General features: G+C 38.1%; 1 protein-coding gene across 5 annotated transcripts in view; it reads left to right on the top strand.

Annotated features, from left to right (window-relative positions):
* LOC132863349 (CD276 antigen homolog) overlaps positions 1 to 11,238 on the top strand; it is a 30,091-nt gene extending 18,853 nt beyond the window's left edge. For 2 of the 5 annotated variants that reach the window (XM_060896115.1, XM_060896113.1), the window contains 4 exons: positions 5,027 to 5,335; positions 7,811 to 7,915; positions 9,360 to 9,425; positions 10,303 to 11,235. In XM_060896115.1, the coding sequence (XP_060752098.1) occupies positions 5,027 to 5,335; positions 7,811 to 7,915; positions 9,360 to 9,425; positions 10,303 to 10,391 (569 nt within the window). In that variant the 3' untranslated portion in view covers positions 10,392 to 11,235. Of the gene's footprint in view, positions 1 to 5,026; positions 5,336 to 7,810; positions 7,916 to 9,359; positions 9,426 to 10,302 lie in introns of all 5 variants that reach the window. The other 3 variants (XM_060896117.1, XM_060896116.1, XM_060896114.1) reach the window with 3 other exon arrangements.
* Positions 11,239 to 14,000: the final 2,762 nt, after the last annotated feature.

Raw genomic sequence — 14,000 nt, 5'->3', positions numbered from 1 at the left:
TCCTTTGAAATGTCGCTTACAGTATTTGAGTCTTTGTGTGACGAAATGGGAGCGGAACATAAAGTCTTATTGCTCCACACGGAGGTCCAGTGGCTGTCGTGCGGCAAAGTGCTGGCCCGTGTGTATGAGCTGCGAGAGGAACTTAAAGTTTTTCTGACAAACGAGAGGTCAGATTTCTCAAAGCTGCTTGCAAGTGATGAGTGGTGTGCAAAGCTGGCATACCTGGCTGATATATTTCATCATCTGAATGAACTGAACACACGGCTGCAAGGCCGAAATGAAAACCTGCTTACAAGCACTGATAAAGTGAACGGATTCCGTTTAAAATTGCAGCTCTGGCAATAACGTGCAGCGTGGCAACCTTGAGATGTTCCCACTCACCGAGAAACTGCATGATGGCAACACTGCTGCTATGTGTGAGGTGATTGGCACACATTTGAAAACTCTTGAGGAGAAGTTGTCATTTTATTTCTCTTCAGCCTTCACAGAATTCCTTGACTGGGTTAGGGACCCATACAGCTCAGCATCAGTTGCTGGAAAGGACATGACTTTAAAGGAGCAAGAGGAACTCATTGAACTGAAACAAGATCGTGGTTTAAAGCTAAACTTTGCTGATCTTCCTTTGGACAATGTTTGGTTATCTGTTGCCAAGGAGTTCCCCATTCTGGCCAACAAAGCTATTTTGACATTGCTCCCGTTTTCAACCACATATCTATGTGAGCTGAGCTTCTCAAGCTTGACTGCGATAAAAACTAAAAACAGAGAGAGACTGAGAGCTGTTGAGCAAGAGCTTCGTGTGTGATTTTCTACCATTACTGCCAGGATATCCATTTTGTGTTCATCAAAACAGCCCCAGGTTTCACACTAAGTGAGTATAAATACATTAAAAAACTATTTTATTAACTATATGTATTATATGTACTTTGTTAGAGTGTCATTTTGTGTCATTTTGGTTGGTGGTGTGCCCCAGGATTTTGTAAATGTAAAAAATGTGCCGCGGCTCAAAAAAGGTTGAAAATCACTGGTGTAGGGGAACCTGATGTATCGACTACCCATATTAAGTATACCATTCAAAACGACAGATATTATGGCACTCAGGGACGGCTGTGATATACCAGACCTATAGGGTGAGATGATAGATTCCAATAGAATTATTTCATATACAAAAAGGTCTTAGACACAAAGTTGAGGATTACTTATAGTTTTTTTTTTAATATATAAATAATTTACCTGTCTGCCAATTCCCGCTGGAAACAGCCGGTTGCCAAGAACCCCAGAGTGTTGAGGACTTGTATTTGGACTGGACTAGCATGGTTCTGGCGTGTTGCCCTCTCTAATACTGGACCCAATTCAACACATAGATCTAAGAGCACAGCTCTAGGGAATCTAAATCGGCTTATTAGCCAGTCATCATAATGGGCCAGGAAATCATCATGGTCCCAGAAAACTCGTTCTCTCCTTATTCGGGCATTGGCGTAATCCTTCAACAGTGCCAGCAGTGCCATCATGAAGCATTACATACCCGGGTCACTGGAGGATTTATATGTTTCTAGCAATTAGACTGATCGTTAACACCTTGACAAAATCACAGAATTAATTTGTGGGCGAAAATTTAAGACGAAAATGTTATAGTGAACACATGCTTCTTCATGACGGTTTTGTAATGAACACCGTAATAGTTAGGACCGATGATGAGTAGCGATTGTGCTTCATGACTGTATTTGCAGACTTTGACATTTTATGATATATGTACGTTAAGAAAAATATTTCGTTTTTACACTGTGCTCTGCAGTCAAGTCAAGAGTCAAGTCAAGAAGCTTTTATTGTCATTTCAACCATATATAGCTGTTGCAGTACATAGTGAAATGAGACAACGTTTCTCCAGGATCAAGGTGCTACATAGAAACAAAGACAGGGCTAAAGACTTGTAAGTAGTCTTAGCCACATAAAGTGTAACTGTGCAACCTGGTGCAAACAGTGCAGGACAAGACAAACAAGACAGACAAGACAGTGCAGGACAAAAGACAGTGCAGGACAAAAGACAGTGCAGGACCAGACAGTGCAGGACAAGACAGTGCAGGACAATGACAGTGCAGACACAAGTTACAAGACAATACAAAAAGTACAAAAAATGCAGTACACAAAAGACAATAAATAGTAAACAGTCACAGAAACAGCGCCGACCGACCAGTGTTAATACTGTATGTGTTAATATAGTATGTGCGAAATGGCTGAGATATTGTACAGTATGTGCAAAAACGGCTGAAATGTTGGGACAGTTTGTGCAAAAAACAGCAGACAAGGTGTGCAAAACAGCATGTAAACAGTTTGCTGGATTGTAAGCAGCATGTAAACAGTATGTTGTGTCAGTGTGTGTGTTTTGTGAGGGTCTATGCAGTCCATACAGATGATGTGTGTGTATGTTGTGCTCAGTACAGTACATTTCAGTTGTTGAGAAGTCTGATGGCTTGTGGGAAGAAACTGTTACACAGTCTGGTCGTGAGGGCCCGAATGCTTCGGTACCTTTTTCCAGATGGCAGGAGGGTGAAGAGTGTGTGTGAGGGGTGTGTGGGGTCATCCACAATGCTGTTGGCTTTGCGGATGCAGCGTGTGGTGTAAGTGACTGTGATAGAGGGAAGAGAGACCCCAATGATCTTCTCCGCTGTCCTCACAATCCGCTGCAGGGTCTTGCGTTCTGGGATGGTGCAGTTCCCGAACCAGACAGTGATGCAGCTGCTCAGGATGCTCTCAATGGTCCCTCTGTAGAACATGGTCAGGATGGGGGGAGGGAGATGTGCTTTCCTCAGCCTTCGTAGGAAGTAGAGACGCTGCTGGGCTTTCCTGGTGATGGCGCTGGTGTGGAGTGACCAGGTGAGGTTCTCCGCTAGATGAACACCAAGAAATTTGGTGCTCTTGACGATCTCCACAGATGATCCGTCGATGTTCAGCGGAGAGTAGTCACTCCGTGCTCTCCTGAAGTCCACAACCATCTCTTTAGTTTTATCCACATTCAGAGAAAGGTTGTTGGCTCTACACCAGGCAGTTAGTTGTTGCACCTCCTCCCTGTATGCTGACTCGTCGTTCTTGTTGATGAGACCCACCACGGTCGTGTCATCGGCGAACTTGATAATATGATTCGATCTGTGCGTTGCTGCACAGTCGTGAGTCAGCAGAGTGAACAGCAGTGGACTGAGCACGCAGCCTTGAGGAGCTCCAGTGTTCAGTGTGGTGGTGCTGGAGATGCTGTTCCCGATCCGGACTGACTGAGGTCTCCCAGTCAGGAAGTCCAGGATCCAGTTGCAGAGGGAGGTGTTTAGTCCCAGCAGGCTCAGCTTCCCAATCAGGTGCTGAGGGATGATTGTATTGAATGCTGAACTAAAGTCTATGAACAGCATTCGTACATAAGTGTCTTTATTGTCCAGGTGGGTGAGGGCTAAGTGGAGAGCTGTGGCAATGTCATCGTCTGTGGAGCGGTTTGGACGATACGCGAACTGTAGGGGGTCCAGTGAGGGTGGTAGCTGCGTCTTGATGTGCCTCATGACGAGCTTCTCGAAGCACTTCATAAGTCCTCTAATAAAAGGGTATTTCATGCTATTCTGTATCACATGTAGTTGCGCCATCTCCTCCTGCGCTCCCGTTGTGGACAATGTGACTGTAAGGCAGCACTGATCATTCATTCATTCATCTTTTACCGCTTATCCAAACTACTCTGGTCACGGGGAGCCTGTGCCTATCCTCAGGCGTCATTGGGCATCAAGGCAGGATACACCCTGGACGGAGTAGCGCTGATTATTATTATTATTGTTTTATTTTTAATACATTTTGAATTACGTTTGGATTTTACTAGATGTATATAGCCTAAAACAATCGGCACAAATAACACTGTTGGATTTAATCTTAATGATAATGTGGATATAACGTATGAAATGGAGTGAAAATTAAATGTCATTAATTCTTATAATCGTTCTTCTCACATGTATTTTCTACACTCTAACTTCAGTTCACGACCTCACCATCTGTGTCACCAATTCCCTTTGTCTCAAGAATGTGCGTACGCACGTCTCAAAGTTTGCCGTCAAGTTTGTTTTTTATAGATCACAACCTTCGTGCGAAAACTGGCTTACGCACGTTTCCAGCCCCGTTTTGTGCGTACGCACGCTTTATAAATGAGACCCCAGTTCTTCTCCTTAGCCCAGCTAAGACACCTCTGACGTGGTCTGTGGTTCAGGAGTGGCTTAACAAGAGGTATTCAACAACTGTCAATTTTGTTTGAAACGCTTCTCAAGGCTACGATTCTCTTGGTTGGTTGTGCCACACTTTTTCCTTCTACTCAACTTTCTGTTGACATGCTTATATACAGCATTCTGTGAACAGCCAGCTTCTTTGGCAATGAATGTTTGTGGCTTACCCTCCTTGTGAAGGGTGTCAATGATTGTCTTCTGGACAACTGTCAGTTCTGCAGTTTTCCCCATGATTGTGTATCCTAGTGAACCAAATTCAGAGACCATTTTGATGGCTCAGGAAACCTTTGCTGGTGCTTTGAGTTGATTAGCTGATTGGCATGTCAACATATTCTAATTCTTTGAGATGGTGAATTGGTGGGTTTTGTTAAATGTGAGCAAAACTCATCACAATTAAAAGTACCAAAGACTTAAACTACTGCAGTCTGTGTGTACTGAATTTATATAATATAATGATAATTCATTTACTGAAATAAATTAACTTTTCCATGACATTCTAATTTATTGTGATGAACCTGTATTTTGGTTGAAATTAATAGCTATATTTTTAAATCAGATTTTATTTTAAAAGACCTACTTTATTTTCCATGAATCATAATGATTGGTTATGCATTTGTCATTTAAAGACCAAAACGCACCCATAACCTGTTATTATTATGATTATTTGTTACATAACCTTTGTATGTTTTTCTTACATTGTTACATTCTTATATAGACTTTAATGCTGTGTGAAGTCGTACAATATGGCTTTAGTTTGTAATTTATTCTCTTTTGTTTATCTACAGAAATGTCTGTAAATTATGGGGAAAAGCTGGTTATTCCATGCATGGCGCCAAAGAATCTTAAAAACCTCACTCTCACATGGACTTTTATAAGTCAGAACAAGCGGACAGACGTCTTGACCTATTTCAGTCAAACCCAAAGAATCAAAAATCACTGGGATGACCGGGCAGAATTGGACCTGAACAAGGCTCTGATGGGAGATGGATCACTTTACTTAAACAACTTAGGCTCTAAGCATTCTGGGACATATACCTGTACATATACAGGTTCCCAGGTCAAACACATAGTCCAAACGTTAGTTTCACAGACAGGTGAATAGGAATGAATGTTCATAATGAATAAATATGAATTAATTCATGTGTCCCATATATGGATATAATTAATATAATTAATATTAACTATTGATTAATACAACTTTGATGTTGACTTGACAGAACCTCTCTGAAAGTACACTACTGTTCTAAAGTCACATCTATTTTTTACTGAAATGTATGCATTTTAATGTTTCAATGCTCAATACTCTAAAATTAAAGCATAGAACAAATAAAAAATTGGACATAAAGAAAATCAAATGATCAATATATTTAACAAAATGTAATCTAAATTTTTGACTCATCAAAGTAGCCAACTTTTGCAGATATAATAGCCAAATTTGTGGCATTCTTTCTATAATGGAAATCAAATATTGTTTAGAAAGCTCTTCCCAACCCTACTGCAGTAGTTCCCACAAATGTGTTGCATTTGTAGGTTTCTTTGCTTTTACCCATGATGGTGTTTAAGTCTGGAGAAGTCTACCATCTTGTTCTTTTCGTCAAACATTGTTCTGATACAGCCTGGAGCTATGTTTGGGTCATAATCTTGCTGGAGGATGAATCCCTGACCAACTAATTTCATACCAAAAGGTATTGCATGGCATTACAAAATGCTGTGGTAGTAGGTTTGGTTCAGGTTGCCACTCAGTCTGTGCAAGTTGCCAACGATGATCCAGGAAAAGAGCCCCAGACATGCTTCCTCCTCCATGTTTGACAGTTGATGTCACACAGATGGACCATCATTTTGCCTACTTGACAGCATAAAAGCCCTGTGGGATGGGTCAAAAAGTTTAACTTTTGATTCTTTGGTCCATTTTGGTTCATGATGTCACCCACCTTTGTTTGACATGTTTGCTTCACTTTCCTGATACCAGCATAATTTTTTTATGTGTGCCTTAACCTGCTTTTGTGGATGGCACAGTGAACTGTGTTCATAGATAATGTTTTCTGGAGGTGTTACTGAGCCTATGCAGTGATTTCCATGAAAGGATTATGTCTGTTTTTAATGTAGTACTGCTTGAGGGCCTAAAAATCACAGGCATCCATTATTGATTTTTGCCCTAGTCCATTACACACAGAGATTTCAGCTTTTGATGATATTATGTAATGTAGATGATGAGATATTTAAAGCCTTTACTATTTTATGTTGAGGAACATTATTCTGAGATTGTTCCACACTTTCTAAATGTCATTTTCTGTCATATACACAATGGCTGTCTCGGTCTCCATCATGTTTTGTCTCCATATCCTCAGTTGTTTCTGCACATAGGCTGTTGGATTCTCTGTTTCTCCAAACTGCTCTTCTTTCTTGGAACTATCCCTGGAGCGAACTCCAGAACTCCAAGCTATAAGAGAGCCTACAGGTCTCCTACCCTATTTAAAGATGTCAAGGCTTAATGGTCCAAGGAAGTGAGTCATGGTCTTCAGGAAGGTACCAGCCACCTACATCGTGTATGGACCGAGGGTTCACAATAAGGGGTCACATGACTGGCAGTGATGGCCACAGCATGAACAATCAAGGTGTTTGGCCCTCAGAGAGGCTTCAGCAGGAACTCCAGCAATGTACCGGCAGAGCGGTAAACTGGGTCCTGGTGGTGCTTAGTAAACCAGAGGCAGAATAGACTCTACATCAGGGTGTAGAGCTTCCTAGTGGAGGGAGCCCTAGCATTCAGGATAGATTTGACAACCTCTGCTCAGAAGCCGGAATCTATGAGGTCATGAGAGAGGCCCTTTGAGCACCTGAGACAGGATGCTTTTTCTGACAGCAATCTCCCAAGGAATGCTATCCAGAAAGGAATTTAGGTCCAAAAATCATTACGAAGTGGACTTAATCCTGGCACACATTGGGTAGGACTACCGAGAGCAGAGTGATCGGTAAAAAGGCTTACAGGTTAAGCCTTGGCCATGCCTGCACCATGGCATTCAGCCCTAGAGGGGCTGTAGGAGTGAAGGAGTATCAGAGGGTACAATGGGTTGAATCCAAGGATGCGAACAGATCGACTTCTGCCTGGTCAAAGATCCATATGCACTCCACCACCTAAGGGTGGAGCTGACATTCCCCGGGCCTCAGCCCCTGCCTTACCAGGATATCTGCTTCCCTGTTGATACAACCCAAAATGTTAATTGCTCACAGCGATAAAAATCTGGTCTTTGTCCTAAGCAGGATCTACTACACCAACCTGCACAGAGGGTGCAAATGCAATACACTATGATGATTGATGCAAGAAACACAGATTCATTCATGAACCGAACGCCATTATTAAGCTTAAATAGCATTAAATGTCTTAATAATTACTGCCTAAATAACAGTGCACTGGCTTTGTCAATATAATAGGTTCAAACAGCATAACAGAATGTTGAGTTAGTCAAGCCAACATATTTAATATAATCAACCAGGACTAAAGTATGTTTTATTTAACTATTAGCTTTTCAGCATGTTCTACGTGTTAAATCATCAAAAGTTTTTCTCTATAGGTAATAGTGGGTCCAAACTTTGGATGGTGGCTATCACAGTAGCCATTACAGTAGCGGCACTGATTCTCCTTTGTGTGATTTTCTACATCTACAGAAAATACAAAGGTAAAAGAGAAGTTCTATCAATCATGTTGTCATATATCAAATATTTGCTAGATTTGTGTGTTTTCACAATTACTGAATGATGTAATTTTAGAGCAGTTCTAGTATACACACACATTGTAGTGTGTATATATATATATTTACATATAGTGATGGAAAAAAATTGAATGTTGATTTTGTACTTTTGCCCACTGACAAAGAATTGATCAGTCTATAATTTTATATAATACTCCTAATCTCATCTCATTAACTGTTTAAAAGACACCTGTCCACAGAAGCAATCATTCAATCAGATTCCAAACTCTATACTCTCGGCCAAGGCCAAATAGCTGTCCAAAGATTCCTGCACAAGACTGGAATGGGCTACAAGGCCATCGCCAACAGCTTAACGAGACGTTGACAAAAGTTGGTGCGATTATTTGCAAATGAGAACTGGGTGAAAGTTTTGTGGTCAGATGAGACCAAAATCAAGACATTTGCCATCAACTTGGTGTGTGTGGAGGAGGAGGAAAGCTGCCTATGACCCCAAGAACACTATCCCCACCGTCAAACATGAAGGTGGAAACATTATGCTTTGTGGGTGTTCTTCTGCTAAAGGGACAGCACAACTTCACAGCATCAAGAAAACCTCCTTTTCTCAGCCATGTCATTAAAAATGGGTTGTGAATCTGTATATCAACATGACCCAAAACATACGGACAAGGCAACAAATGAGTGGGTCAAGAAGAAGAACATTAAGGTCCTTAATTAAGGTTCTGGCCTGACATTAATTTCCTGACCTTAATCCCATAGAAAATATGTGGAGGGAGCTGAAGGTTTGAATGTCAGCCTTGAAACCTTAATGACATGGAGAAGATCTGCAAAGAGAAGTGGGACAAAAATGAGATGTGTGCAAACCTGGTGGCCAACTACAAGAAACATCTGACCTCAGTGAATGGCAACAAGGGTTTTGCCACCTAAGTCATGTTATGTGAAAGGGTCAAATATAAACTTTAAATAAATAATTAAATGCAAATCTATTCATAACGTATTTGAAATGCGTTGAAGTGGATTTGTTTTTTTGTTATTCTGTCCTCCTACCATTAAAATTATTGACTGATCATCTCTTTGTCGGTGGGCAAACATACAAAATCAGCAGTGGATCAGAATTTTTTCTCTATAATTTATACAGTATACATACATATACATACATATACAGTATGTGTATATATATACGTATAAATATATATATATATATATGTATATATATGTGTATATGTATGTGTGTGTATATATATATATATATACATACATGTATGTGTGTGTATATATATATATATATATATATATATATATATATATATATATATATATATATATATAATGTGTATATATATGTATATATACAGTATATGTATAATGTATATGTGTGTGTATGTCAATGAGGTTCTCATCTGTTCATGTGCAGGTAAGTCTAAAGATTCTTGGCAAGACCACAACCAACAGGACGCAGAGATGCAGACTATGCATGAGGGTATCAAAACACTTGCCACTTTACAAATTATGTTAAATGAAATTTAAATGAAGCTAAACTTTGAGTGTTTGTATTTTTAACTGAACTTTGCTGTATAATATGGAAGTCCAAAGAGGCTATGCATTAAATTTCATTGTGATTACGGATTTTCTCATGATCTCTGCATAAGAACATGTTCTAGAGGCAACAAAAGTGCAGTAACAAGGCATCAGTGTCCGACAAGCTGTGATGTCTGTATCTTTATCGTCCAAGACGATAAAGCAACCCTACTGTTTATGAAACTAGCCGCAAAACGAGTACAAAACAATTCCGAGTACACATACAATTCACAAAAAAGATGAAATCATTTTCCTGTAAAATTAAGATATTCCTCTTCAAAGTTACTATGTCTGTAATATAATTTATCCAGAAAGTGAATTCTTCCATAATTCCTCATCAAAGTCACCATATCTGGTAATATAATTATCCAAGGAAGCATTTTTTAATCCATTATAAAATGAAAAATTCACATTGTTGATCAAACTGACTCACGTCACTCCAGGATGGCCTACCCTATGCTTAAAATATAGATTAATCAAGTATTTTATTATATTTTTATACAAAATAAATTTGTATAATTTATAATGGATTACAGACATTGTAACTTTGAATAAAAATATTTTAAAATTCCACAGTAAAATTGATTGTTTATTGTGGGAATAGAGGAGGGGATTCTTAAGTCAACTTTTTTGTCAACAAGAAAGAAAAAATATGATAATGCATGGCCTCTTATGACTTCCATAGTAAAACATTTTTCATAATTAATATTAAAGAATACAGAGGAGTAATACTATTGACTACTAAAATTTTTCTGCTTTATTTCTTTTCTATTTTATAGGCAATTCAGTGGAGGAGTTACAAGCAGAAATCAAACCGCTTGCAAATCACAAGAAAGGAGAGTCTTCTGCTGGAAAGTCCCTACAGTAATGAATGCAGTGACATCCGGCATTCTATATGTGCACTGTAGTATAGGGTGAAAATCAAAGTAAATAATATTTCAAAGACACATGAACATAGTTTCTGGGGTATGGGGGTAGCCTGCTTCCATATTTATACAGTGATCAAAAGGCACATATGTAGACATACATATACAAATACATATGTGATTTAATTTGTAACATTATTGCTCTTCCAAAATCAAGTGTGAGTTTGTCACAAAATGTGTCTGTGATGATCCTCAGTCATCAAGGTGTGGTGTGGTAGATTTGTTATAAATTATCAAATAAAAAAAAGTATATAAATATATTAAACATATTAAAGGCCCCATCTAGTGGCCATCAATGGCCACAGAGCTTGATTACTGGTTCACTGGGAGAGCAGGTAGATTGCATTGTCTGAGAGGGAGAGTAAAAAAAACATTAGGAGGTTAATAGGATAATAGTAGGATAATATTGTGTAATCTAGATAATTATCAGTATAAAAATGTTAGTGAAAAACAGCCTTGTGTTATTTTAGCTCAATTTTATTTTAATAATTTCTATTATCATTATATAATCATTATATATTCAGATGTTCAGTACATTGGCATGTTAAAATCCCAAAATAAATTGTGTGAGTTTTTACCAGTCTGCATTCATTTGGGCTCTTATTATTCCCTTTGTAATTTGTTGCAATTAAACAATCATTTAATCATAACTGCTTGAGAGCATTAGAGAGATAAATGGATGTAGATAGATAGAAACGGAGCGAAGAAGAGGGGAATGATGTAATTCCTGATATAACAAAGCTGTTTTTTTAATTAATTTTTTGATCAATGTAATTAAAAATATATGTAAACAAACACTAACAATTATTTTTGTGTAAATAAATAAATAACAAACATTTTCTTTAATTTCATTTATACTGCTTATTTGTCAGAGAATAAATACCTGCTGTACATTTTATTGGGATGTTAGTTGCATGGAATTCAGCAATATTTACAATATAGACTTTGCATAATAGATGGAGATATTCAATTCAATTTTATTTTATTTGTATAGTGTTTTTAACAATGGACATTTACAGCTTTACAGAAATATAGACATTTAGAAATTACAAAGTTTAAAATTAAAGTTATATTTATCTGCCTTTATATTTTTATCCAACTGCCCTGTTAGCCATTAATGGTTCACTTAATGCATCTTCGCCATGCATTAAATTAACACCACGTTGCTTAATTAGCACATTACTTTGCTCATTACAAAGCATTATTCCATCTTTGAGGAATTTAAAGAACGTTGAATCATTCTATAGGCAAAACATCAAGGATGATGAGGAGGAACTGTTTACACTGCAAGCAGGCAACAAAAAATGATTACACATGGCTTCTCATGTCTGATAATCCTGGACCTAATGTGCTTCAGTTATTATTAAATAGGTAAGATTTTGTGTTTGCTGTCTGTATATTGACTTTCAGGTACCCCGACAATACACATTTTGACTTTGAGTCTCAACTAACGAACTGAGTTTAGTCAATGTGTGAGGCCTCTTAGAACTCAGTTCTCCAAACTGGGAATTTGAAGACCAAGAAGGATATATAAATCTCATATAAGATTTATTTTCTTGTAAATGTGTCTTGAATTGATGGATTGTGCAGATGAACCTTGAATGTCACTAATGAAGGGGCGTGTACACCTTCAGATCTACCAGTAATCAACTAGTTCTCTTGAATCTCGTGAACCTTTAAATTGGCGAGTGTATGTAATAAGAGCAAAACACAGATTTACAATTATTGAAAATGGATGAATAACTAGGAAACTTACATGGTCGAGAGCCAAGAATAAGGATGCATGCTGGAAGGGTAAGGAGGCAAAATAGAGGAAGAGGACGACGAGGCCAGAGACATAGACACATTTCAAATGAAATTAGAGCCACTATTGTGGACCATATTGTCAATCATGGCCTCACAATGGCTGAGGCGGGTCAGAGGGTACAGCCTAATATTGGGAGATCAACTGTGTCTTCAATAATTCAAACATTTCATAAAGAAAACAGATATCTAATCCACCAGTGTGGACTGTGCTGTTATAGTGTGTATCCATTCTCTAACACATCTAAGTATAAATGTATTGCATTATTAGGGGTCAAGCCCCGAAGGGGCGTAGACACCTATTGTTATCATTAGTTTTCTTATTAGGGGTCAAGCCCCGAAGGGGCGTAGACACCTATTGTTATCGTTAGTTTTCTTCTTCTTCTTCTTCTTCTTCTTCTTCTTCTTCTACTTATTATTATTATTATTATTATTATTATTATTATTATTATTAGAGTTCAAGCGCGGAGTTCTGGAACACTATTGTATTTGCTCAGATTTTTAGGGTTCAAGCGCGAAGCGCTGGAAACCTATTGTTTTTGTTAGGATTTTTATTATTAGGGTTCAAGCGCGAAGCGCTGGAAACCTATTGTTTTTGTTAGGATTTTTATTATTATTATTATTATTATTATTATTATTATTATTATTATTATTATTATTAGGGTTCAAGCGTGAAGCGCTGGAAACCTATTGTTTTTGTTAGGATTTTTATTATTATTATTATTATTATTATTATTATTATTATTATTATTATTATTAGGGTTCAAGCACGAAGCGCTGGAACACTATTGTATTTGCTCAGATTTTTTTTATTATTATTATTATTATTAGGGTTCAAGCGCGAAGTGCTGGAAACCTATTGTTTTTGTTAGGATTTTTATTATTATTAGGGTTCAAGCGCGAAGCGCTGGAAACCTATTGTTTTTGTTAGGATTTTTATTACTATTATTATTATTATTATTATTATTATTATTATTATTATTATTATTATTATTCCGCCCTAGAAACGGTCGTGCAGCCCAAACCGTAAGGCCTAGAGAGCTCAAACTTGGTCAGATGGTAGTACTGGTCACAGTTACTCAGGGCCAAAATCTCAGCGGAATCGGACAATTTGGATCAGTGTTTGTCCGTGTTTGTCCCCATAACCCCTAAACCCCTAAAACCCCTATGTCCAAATCTCGAGTGCTTTATATCATTGGAATCCTTGGCTCATGACTTAAAAAACTTAAAACGTATATCTCCAATTTCATTTCCGCCATTAAATTTTTTCGCTATCGCGCATTTTATCCGAAACCTACTTTTGCTAACTAGTCCTAGGTTTTTCGCCTGATCAAGACCAATCCAGTGCAGTAATATTCTCTGGAGTCTCAATGACAATAATTTTCGAAAAAAAGTCAAAATTTTGATTCAGGGTCCTTAAGGGGCCCCAAAAAGTTTGGACTGTGAGGAGCCAGTTTTACTAAAATGTCAATAACTCAAGAATTAAATGAGCTATCAACACCAAACTTGGGACACATGTGAAAGAGGTCAAACTGAGGTCACAGTTCAAAAATCGTGGCGATTGGCCACTTCGTGGCGCTATAACGGAAAAATCACTAAAAACAGCCATTTTTTTAAAAAAAAAAAAAGCCCTCTAGCGCCCCCAACAGTCCAAAAACCCAATTCTGTGCTGACTTGTAAGGCAAAGATTCTGATTCTGGTTCTGACTCGGAGTGGGTGGGGCCTAACCCAGAAGTGGGCGGGGCTTG

Source organism: Tachysurus vachellii, chromosome 20 (genome assembly GCF_030014155.1).
Source record: "Tachysurus vachellii isolate PV-2020 chromosome 20, HZAU_Pvac_v1, whole genome shotgun sequence".
NCBI classification, from domain to species: Eukaryota; Metazoa; Chordata; class Actinopteri; order Siluriformes; family Bagridae; genus Tachysurus; species Tachysurus vachellii.
This window is presented reverse-complemented; position numbering and strand designations above follow the sequence as displayed.